This window comes from Myotis brandtii, unplaced genomic scaffold, assembly GCF_000412655.1.
Source record: "Myotis brandtii unplaced genomic scaffold, ASM41265v1 scaffold303, whole genome shotgun sequence".
In the NCBI taxonomy this organism is placed as follows: Eukaryota; Metazoa; Chordata; class Mammalia; order Chiroptera; family Vespertilionidae; genus Myotis; species Myotis brandtii.
Window position 1 is genome coordinate 1,914,712 of NW_005361573.1, and position 10,033 is coordinate 1,924,744.

Consider the following 10,033-nt stretch of genomic DNA (forward strand, 5'->3'; position numbering starts at 1 on the left):
CTGGACCCGCGCTCACCACGTTCCCTCCTCAGGCAGCTGCGCTTTAGAGAAGTTCCCTTCCGTCTCTAAGCAGCGAGTGTAATGATCGCCAAGAAGTGGTGTAAAAAGAAAAGTGGCCTAGACCCCGCGCAGGGTGCATTTACGCTACTGTTAGTATAAAGCAAAGAAAAAAGGGGGAGGGAGTATTCATTCATCTGTGTTCAAATATGCCCGTGGTTCCTAAGGAGGGGGCGATTTTGCCCTTCGCCCCGCATCCCCGGGGACACTCGGCAATGTCGGAAGGCATTTTTGGTTGTCATTATTGGGGGGGGGGGGGTTGTCATGCTGGCATCCAGTGGATAGAGGCCTGGGACGCAGCTGAATGTCCTCCGAGGAACAGGACAATAAACAGTGCCTGCCCTGCAGAAGGTGCTGGGCCCGATAAAATGGAATCCCTGCCTTCATGGAGCCCGCTGTTACCGTCTCCAGTCGATAGAACAATGTTGTATAGTGTTTATTGTGCACAAATTAGAGGTCTTGTATGACTAACCGCACGGGAGCCCTGCTGAGTGTTTTGTAATGTCCCTTGGTGGGTGGAGGAATAGCCATCAAGAGGTCTTGAATGAGGCATTTCCTGGGCACCCTGTGCTGGGCATCCTGTGCTGGGCACTGGGAGTCAGCAGGTCACAGGAGGACCCGGGCCCTGTGTCCAGGTGGGGGAAGCTGACCCCCCAATAAGCATTGGGGAGCTGGGAACAGGGGGTGTGAACCTGGTCCAGGACGGGAGGGTCAGGGGTGTTGATACTGTGTCGTTACACTGAGGCCTGAAACATAGATGTGGGTTCATGGAAGAGTATGCCAGGCACAGCGACCCACAGGTGCAAAGGTCCTTCTAGGGGCTTTGCATAAACTGAAGAGTGGTCAGGATGTGGGGGGAGTGAGGAGAGGAGGTCAGAGGAGTCTGCCAGGGTTGGTGCTGCAGGACTTTGCCGGCTGTAGGAAGAAGTCAGGACTTCATCTTGCAGCGATGGACAGACACACAGTCACCCAGCTACGGCTTCCTGTTTCAATAAGCTTCGCCTGGCTCCACCCCAAGCACTCCGACCTCCGTGCCTTTGCTCGTGGTGCTGCAGGGGCGCCAGGCACAGTGGTGCAAGCTGGGCACAGACAGCACAGGGCGTCCCATGCACGCTGTAGACATTGCAGATTTATACCAATCGTTTCTGGGCAGGTGGCGGTCAACGGTTTTGAGGAAAAGGCATCTTTTTAATCATTAGCAGGGACCCAGCTGTTTGCTCTGCCTGGAATGTCCTCCCCTCCCCTTCCCCCTTCTCCATTAAGCAAGCTCCTGCTCCATCCTTCAAGGCCTCCTTCACACATCCCCTCCTCCAGGAAGATAACCATGGCAACACCTCCCCAGGCTTCCTGCAGGGATTAAAGGTTAATGCGATCAATCAACGATAACTGACGATACGGGAGTCAATATTGCCTGGTGCCCATTTCCAAAAAAGCGAGGCCTGGAGCATTTGCAGTAGGTGGAATTTGGACCCCAGGATTAAAGAACACTGAAGCAGATACAAGAAAATAATGCTCTTTTCGGTCTTCTTCGATAAAACCAGGGAGAAAAATCTCAGTTTGGTGCCAGCGTGTCTTTCGTACCTCTGACACTTGTCACTCACCCTGTCCAAGAGCAGATGGCAGGTTCCCAGCCTCCCGCAGGCCGTGGTGTCTGCTGGGAATTCTCTACCTGGCCTCCTTTCAGTTGTCTTTATTTATGAAATTGCTTTCTATCTATGGCATATGATGCTGATTTTCCACTTCCCGTGGCGTTGCAAAGTCTTATTTACAAATCAATGCATTTAAGCGCAAAATAGTAAGTCTATTTAAACAAAAATAGTAAGTAAATAACAAAGCAGGTGGTACGTATAGAGTGCAAAAAAAAAAAAATCATGAGGCTGGTGTGTGAAGGAATAGAGTTTGCAAACACAGATTTGTTTGGGAGCCCAGCTCTGGAGCCAGACTGGGTTCAGTTCTCCACTCGCTAGCTGTGTGGCCTGGGGCAGGTCGCTTTCCCTCTCTGCGCCTCCATTTCCTGACTTGTTAAACGGGAGTAACTATAATACTGGCCTCCTAGAGTAGTTCAAAAGTTATGCCAAGAGAACGTGAGTGGAGAGCTTTGCAGTGCTTGCTGTTTCTATGATGAAGACCGAGAAAGTCACAAGCCAGCAGTGATGGGGGACCTCGAGACAGACACCTGTTCACAGACCCAGCAGACATTTTGGCTTTAGGAACTTTAATTTGCATGAGAAAGATGGAGAGATGGAGCCTGAGGAACGGGTGAGAGGAGGAAGAAAAAATGGAGTGTGGACTCACTTGGGGGGTTCTGCCGCCAGGACAGGGAAGCAGCCCTCACGATGCCACTGCCTGTCCCGAAGGCGGCGCAGGGCCTGCATCTGAGGCTGGAGGGCTCCCCATTCATTCCAGTGCCGGAAGTCACCAGGCTCCAGGAGGTACTGGTCCCCGCGGTAGCCGGGGTACTGATACCCTACTCAGCTGGGAGGGAAGCAAGAAGGACAGTGTAGAGATGGCAGCCTCACTGCCAGCACCCAGCCCCCTGCCTGGACCAGCCAGGTCTCCATGTGCCCTTGCAGTCTCCTCTAGCGTCCTTGCACTCTAGAGAGAGGGGAGGGTCACCTTGCAAAGTCTGGTTTAAGTTCTAGCCTCCTCAGATAAGCCTCTGACCTCTCCTCCCCTCCAGCACACGCCCCCAGAAGCCGTCCTTCCTCCTCTGACCTCCCGTCTGGACCACCTCTGAGTTAGTATTGTTGATTTCAGAGAGGAAGGGAGAGGGAGAGGGAGAGAAAAACATCAATGATGAGAGAGAATCATGGATCGGCTGCCTCTGCACGCCCCCTACTGGGGATTGAGCCCGCAACCTGGGCATGTGCCCTTGACCAGAATCGAACCCGGGACCCTTCAGTCCCCAGGCTGATGCTCTATCCACTGAGCCAAACCAGCTAGGGCTGGCCAATTTTTAGTTCCTTGTTGACACCCCGTCTTCCTCGCTTCAGGGTCTTTGCACTCACTGTACCCTGGAAGGCTGCTCCACCACCTTCACATGGCTGCCTCAGTTCCCATCCTCTGGGAGCTGTCTTTCCTGATCACCCCGACCACTCCTTCCCCCCAACATCAGAGCCCCAGTTCCTGGCTTCCGCTCTCCTAGCGCACTGCACACTCCCTGTGCAGCAGGGACCATCGTGGTTTGCCAGAACAGATTGATTTCCATGATTAGGTTTCAATAACTGCCTCCTACAAGGTCAGGGGCCTTGCCTATCCCGTGCAGAGTTGCACCCAGAGCTTACCACAGAGCCTAGCAGAAACAGATCAACCGATAGTGTTCAAAGCATGAGTCTTAATTGGAAGATGGTTGGGTTAGAAACCCTTCTAACTGCCCAGGGGAGGAGGCTGAAAAGGAGTCGGGGAACCCAGCGGGGAGGGAGCTGGAGCTGTCCAGGGGTGAAATAAAGGTGGCCCACAGAGAGATGGAGGCAGAGATAGGGGACAGATGAAACTAGACCGGAGGCTCTGAGCCCTGGCTGCACAGTCTACCTGGGGATGTGAATCACACAGTCTGCACCCAGCTCCAGAGGCTCATATTTCATTGGTCTGGGGAGGGGTCCAGGCATTGGGATTTTTTTCCAATAATATATGTGATTTAAGGAAATACACCCGCAAGATTATCATCTCAATTTGTAACCAAGATAAGGATGTGAGTGAGATAGTTTACATTCTTATTTTGCGCTTTTTTTTTTTAACGATGTATTCAAAATCCGGTGTGTAATGTTGCTACACTCACAGCACATGTCCAAACGGACTAGCCCAAATTCAAGTTCCACAGCCACATGTGGCTACTGTATTGAATAGCAAAGCTGGAGAAGCTACCGGAAATGCCCAGGCTGATGGCTCTTCCAACAAGCTCCATGGACATGGGTTACCATTCAAAGACCCTGCAATGATAGAAAGATAAATCTATGAATTCTTTCAAAGGGCCCATTATAAAGGCTGATCGCTCAGCCTCAAATTCTGAGAAAAACATTGGGAATGGCCTGGTTGGATCATCCTATGAAGATACATCTGGTGGTGCCCAAACCGCCGACAGTTGGTACCTGGTAGCCTCAAGTGGACACGCACGAAAATTCTTCCGGAAAATTCCCATCCAGGAAGGCCAAGGTTGGTTACCATGGGAATCTGGCCCTGGCGAGTGAAGATGGGGTTGGTTCATGAGTCCCAGTGAACACGCTTTGGGGAAACGGAATTGCTGAGGGATAACTCCACCTGTCTTGGCTTTGAGTCTTCTGGAAGGCATACTCCTTGGTCTATTGTACAAAGGGGCTGACTCGGCAGGTTGTCTTATCATTGGGAAGCTCCGGGGGTCTTTCCACGACACCCCTCTTCTCAGACATGCGCAGGTTCCAACCAGCATGTTAGATGCTTTGAATGGAAACTGGGATTGTCTTTTCTGTCTTTCCCTTCGCAGGGGCCGTGCTAATCGTCTCTGTGTCGTTCCAGTTTTAGCGTATGTGCTGCCGAAGCGAGCACCAACCACACTGGGATTTTCAAAGCTCCCCGGGAGGGTCTGCTGTGCAGCCAGGAATTAGAAACATTCTGCAGATAGAATCCGGGAAGGCGCTGGGGTTTCTAGCTCCAACCACTGGGATGTGGAGTCCATTCTTTTTTTTTTTTAATATATTTGTATTGATTTTAGAGAGGAAGGGAGAGGGAGCGAAATAGAAACATCAGTGATGAGAGGGAATCCTTGATCAGCTGCCTCCTGCACGCCCCCTACTGTTGATCAAGCCTCCAACCCAGCTATGTGCCCGTGACCACAAGGTCACGCGATGGTGTGAGGTGGCAGCTTGAAGTCACCTGGGTTTCAGGCAGGCATGTCCCTGTGCTGGGCCACACACCCCCCCCTTCCCCTGCCAACCTCGTCCTCTCCATCCTTTTCCCACCATCATTTCCCCACATCCTGCTGGTCCTGACGCAGACCAAGGGCCCTGGGCCACAGGTTCTTATGCCTCCCAACCAGGCACAGCCCCAGGACACACACCGAAGACCGGAATTCCCGCTGCATCTTTGTTTGAGGAGAAATACTTTGGGTTTGAGTCACTGGCACTGAAAAAAGCCTAAAACCCCCAGCTGGCCACATCCGGCAGCTTCTGCTCCCAGCTTTGGGCTTTGGGATGGGGGTGGGGCTGAGGCTGTGTTGACCACACTGCTGGTGGGGGTGGTTGCAGGGCATAGAAAGCCCCTACCGTCCACCGGGGTGACTCAGCTAAACTCGCAGGACGATGAGGAAGGCTAAATAATCATCACCACTGTCCCCTGCTATGTTTGGGCGCCCACCAGGTGCCAGACCCAAGCCGCATCATCTCCTTCAGGGCTCAGAATAGCGCAGTGGAGAGTAGTGGGGACTGTTAATCTCCCCATTTCAGAGATGAGAACACTGAGGCTTGGAGCTTGAACAAGGTCTGGGGGAGCTGGGACTCGAACCCAGGCCTGTCTGAGCTCAAAGCTCATCTCTGCTCTTTGTACTGCCAAGAGCCCCGGGATGCTGGGCATACAGGCTGACCCTACCCCCTGGGGGCTGGCTTTCGGGCTGGGAAGACAAGCAGCGAGCGAAGGTCGTGTGCCCTGACGCCAGTCCACATGGGTTGGCGCTGGTGCAGCCACTATGTCCGAGGGACAATTCTTCCTGATTCATATGGGGAGTCATTAAGGCCCAGAGAAGCCCAGAGAGTCAGGGCAGGCCATGGAGCAGGGGATAAAAAACATGTGGGTGAAATTGATCAACTGGAGTCGACCCCAAGCTCTGCCATTTGCCAGTAGGTAACTTTGGCCGAGGGACTTACTCCTTCTGAGCCTCAGTGTGCCCATCTGTCAAATGGGCACAAGAATAGTCTCTCCCTCATGTAGCATTGTAGGATCACCTAGGTGAAGCCCTCAGTCTGTGCCTGGCACCTAGTGGGTGCCCAGCAGGTACAATTATTCTATAACTGCTTGATGCCAGGAGGGGAGACAGCTGGTAGACACTGGCTCTTTGGTCTCCTGCCCTCAGCGGTGGGCAGGCTCCCTCTCTAGTAGAAGCAGCCTTTCTCTGGAGCCCAGAATCATGACTGGCTGTTGGTGTGACGTTATGATAATCCTATCACCTCTCTGAGCCTCCGTTTCCTCATCTGTAAAATGGGTTGGCAATGAGGACTAGGAATAGTGGATGTGTCTTGCTAGCCTGCTGGCAGGCGCAGAGCAGGTGCTCAAGACATGGCAGCTACAAGAGTGTCCCGCCCCTGCCTGCCACTCACGGTCCAGAGGTGACGATGAGGCTGCGCACTCGGTCGAAGCCGCGGTCTCCCAGGTTCAAGCACTCCCCGGAGAATTCCACCCGGTGGCCCTGGAAGTTCTTTGAAATTGATGGTAAATAAGTGGATGGATAAGTGGGTAGGTGGTGGATGAATAGATGGGTAGATGGCTGGATCTATGGATGAGGGTATTGATGGATGGCTGAATGGCTGAATGGCTGAATGGCTGAATGGTGGAGAATGGATGGATGGAAGGAGGGGTAAGCAGATGGATGAATAAATAGATGGAGGATAAATGGATAGAGATAGATGGACGGTGGGTGGGTGGAAGAGGGGTCCTTGGAAGGTGGGGCCATGTAGGAATTAAGAGTATAAACTCTGGAAACAGAGAGGCCTGAGCTCTAATCCCAGCTCCTCCTTTCTTTTCTGCTGGTGAAGCCTCAGTAAGAGAGGAAATGACTGCATCTGCCTTGTCAGGATGTTATGAGGGTCTAAAAAAGGAACGCCCAGGACACATAGTAAATAATAGATGTTATAATTGAAGGGGGGGCTGCTGGGGGTCTGAGCGGAGGGAAAGACAGACACTGATGTGGCCTGGCCACGCTGCCCCTCCCCCTCCAAACCCCCTCTCGTCTTCCGAAGGCCCAGGGGGGACCTGTTACAGGAGTGAGGCGTTTTAAATGTGTATCTCAGTGCTTGTCTCATCTCCTGTGGCTCATCGGAGCCTTAGGGGCAGGGAGAGAGGTAGGGCAGGAATCTCTCATCTACAGATGTGGAAACGGAGGCTCAGAGGGGTCACGTCCCCTGTTTAAGGTCACGCGATGGTGTGAGGTGGCAGCTTGAAGTCATTGATCAAGCCTCCAACCCAGCTATGTGCCCGTGACCACAAGGTCACGCGATGGTGTGAGGTGGCAGCTTGAAGTCACCTGGGTTTCAGGCAGGCATGTCCCTGTGCTGGGCCACACACCCCCCCCTTCCCCTGCCAACCTCGTCCTCTCCATCCTTTTCCCACCATCATTTCCCCACATCCTGCTGGTCCTGACGCAGACCAAGGGCCCTGGGCCACAGGTTCTTATGCCTCCCAACCAGGCACAGCCCCAGGACACACACCGAAGACCGGAATTCCCGCTGCATCTTTGTTTGAGGAGAAATACTTTGGGTTTGAGTCACTGGCACTGAAAAAAGCCTAAAACCCCCAGCTGGCCACATCCGGCAGCTTCTGCTCCCAGCTTTGGGCTTTGGGATGGGGGTGGGGCTGAGGCTGTGTTGACCACACTGCTGGTGGGGGTGGTTGCAGGGCATAGAAAGCCCCTACCGTCCACCGGGGTGACTCAGCTAAACTCGCAGGACGATGAGGAAGGCTAAATAATCATCACCACTGTCCCCTGCTATGTTTGGGCGCCCACCAGGTGCCAGACCCAAGCCGCATCATCTCCTTCAGGGCTCAGAATAGCACAGTGGAGAGTAGTGGGGACTGTTAATCTCCCCATTTCAGAGATGAGAACACTGAGGCTTGGAGCTTGAACAAGGTCTGGGGGAGCTGGGACTCGAACCCAGGCCTGTCTGAGCTCAAAGCTCATCTCTGCTCTTTGTACTGCCAAGAGCCCCGGGATGCTGGGCATACAGGCTGACCCTACCCCCTGGGGGCTGGCTTTCGGGCTGGGAAGACAAGCAGCGAGCGAAGGTCGTGTGCCCTGACGCCAGTCCACATGGGTTGGCGCTGGTGCAGCCACTATGTCCGAGGGACAATTCTTCCTGATTCATATGGGGAGTCATTAAGGCCCAGAGAAGCCCAGAGAGTCAGGGCAGGCCATGGAGCAGGGGATAAAAAACCATGCTTGATAGCAGCAGGGAAGGAAATAGATGGGTTTGATGTTTCGCGTGTGCCCAGGGCTCCCACCGGGAGCTGGACACATCAGAGACACCTTATGAATCGGTGAGAACAAGAGCCACTGTGCTTGGACAACTCCGAGGTCGCCACGCTTCCCTGCCCGCCATTCCCTCCGTGTTTTCCTTGCTCACCCCCATTTCCTTGCACGCTATCAGGTCTCGAACTCGCCCCGGCCCTCCCCACGGATCCCTCCAGCCCCACCCAGGAGCCACTCACCATCCTGATGGGTCGGAAGGACATGAGCCGGCCGCTGCGGTAGCTGCTGGACCGGGTGTCCCAGGGCGGGTACTGGCCCTTCTCAGGACGAACATCTCCCCTTGGAAGTCGGATGCTCAAAGGCGACCCAGCTGGGTGGGAGAGAGGCAGGGAGGCAGCAAGGAGAGGCATTGTTAGCAGAGCCCTTCCCCCGCTTGCTAGGCAGCCCCAAGGCCGGTGGTTTGATTCCGGTCTCTGCCACGTACTGGCTGTGACCATAGGTAAGGGGATCCACCTCTTTGAGCCTTCGTTTTCTCATCGAATACACCTGTTTTCCTGGAGTTGGTGAGGGGTTACATGAGACAATGTGTGTGATGAAGTGAGCAAAAATTCCTCCAGATATAGGATTCACATCTGATTTAAGGGCTAGGCATAGAACACAGAACAAGACACGTTCTTGGAAACCTGATAACAGCTAGGAGAAAGTCTCTGCTGGGTGTCCATGTGCCTTTAGCAGAATCTCTTCTTGTAACAAAGGAAGAACCGGCCACCAGCGTGGAGCCTTGAGCAGGTGACAGTACAATGCTCTGCTCTGTGCTTGCTGTGTTAATTTTTTATGGATAGATACATTGACTTTCAGCAAGTGATACCAGCTTCCCATCTGCCAAAGTGAGGCGAAGGTTCTTTGAAAAATATATTTATTTCAGCTGAAAGGGTCATTTACAATGAAATAAAAGGCGTCCTCCGGGCAAGGGGAACATGGATCCAGGGGACTGATCATACGTTTGGTAAAGACTGGCCTGGCCTACGGAAGATGCTCCGTGATGGGAATGTGGGCAGGAGGAGGAAAATGATAATATTACCCACCTCTCGGGGACCTGTGAGAATTAAATGTGATCGTGCGTATGAAGGCGTTCAGTCCTCAACAGGGAATAAGGAACTACAAGCTTGAAGTCAAATGGGGGCTCTGCTGCCTGCCCCCCGCAGCCTGATGAAGGATGGGAAGTGAGGTTGTGTTAGAAGGACTAGGGTTTCTGTGGGGGATGGGATGATCCCCATTTTGTTGGTGAGAAGGCTGAGGCTAAGGGACCCCTCAACCTTTGCTCTAGATGAGTGTTATCAGGAACAAAAGGGGGCACTGGCATTCATGGCATCTCCCTGGGGGCTGCTGGGACCTTCCTCTACCCAGAAGGAGATGGGGAGATGGGGTGGAGCTGGGCCACCACCATGGAATGGATCAGAATGCGTCCCAGGAGCCTCAGGGCTTGTTGGAGGGATGAGCCAACCTATAAGGGAGTGACAGAATTGAAGGTGCAGACAGATCATCCCAGAATAGAGGTGAGTCTGCCTCAGTCCTGCCTGGTCTGGAGTAGATAAGGATGGATGGATGGCCCTAACCGGTTTGGCTCAGTGGACAGAGCATCGGCCTGAGGACACAAGGGTCCCAGGTTCGATTCCGATCAAGGGCATGTACCTTGGTTTCGGGCACATCCCCAGTGGGGAGTGTGCAGGAAGCAGCTGATCGATGCCTCTCTCATTGATGTTTCTAACTCTCTATCCCTCTCCCCTCCTCTCTGTAAAAAAATCAATAAAATATATTTAAAAAAAT

At 53.3% G+C, this 10,033-nt stretch overlaps 1 protein-coding gene across 1 annotated transcript in view; it reads right to left on the minus strand.

The window, feature by feature from the left end:
• Nucleotides 1–2,348: 2,348 nt before the first annotated feature.
• Nucleotides 2,349–10,033, minus strand: part of CRYBB1 (crystallin, beta B1) — a 12,441-nt gene continuing 4,756 nt past the window's right edge. Inside the window, 5 exon segments of the mRNA XM_005869805.1 lie at nucleotides 2,349–2,532; nucleotides 6,342–6,439; nucleotides 8,413–8,531; nucleotides 8,534–8,560; nucleotides 8,563–8,576. Coding sequence (XP_005869867.1) covers nucleotides 2,349–2,532; nucleotides 6,342–6,439; nucleotides 8,413–8,531; nucleotides 8,534–8,560; nucleotides 8,563–8,576 — 442 coding nt within the window.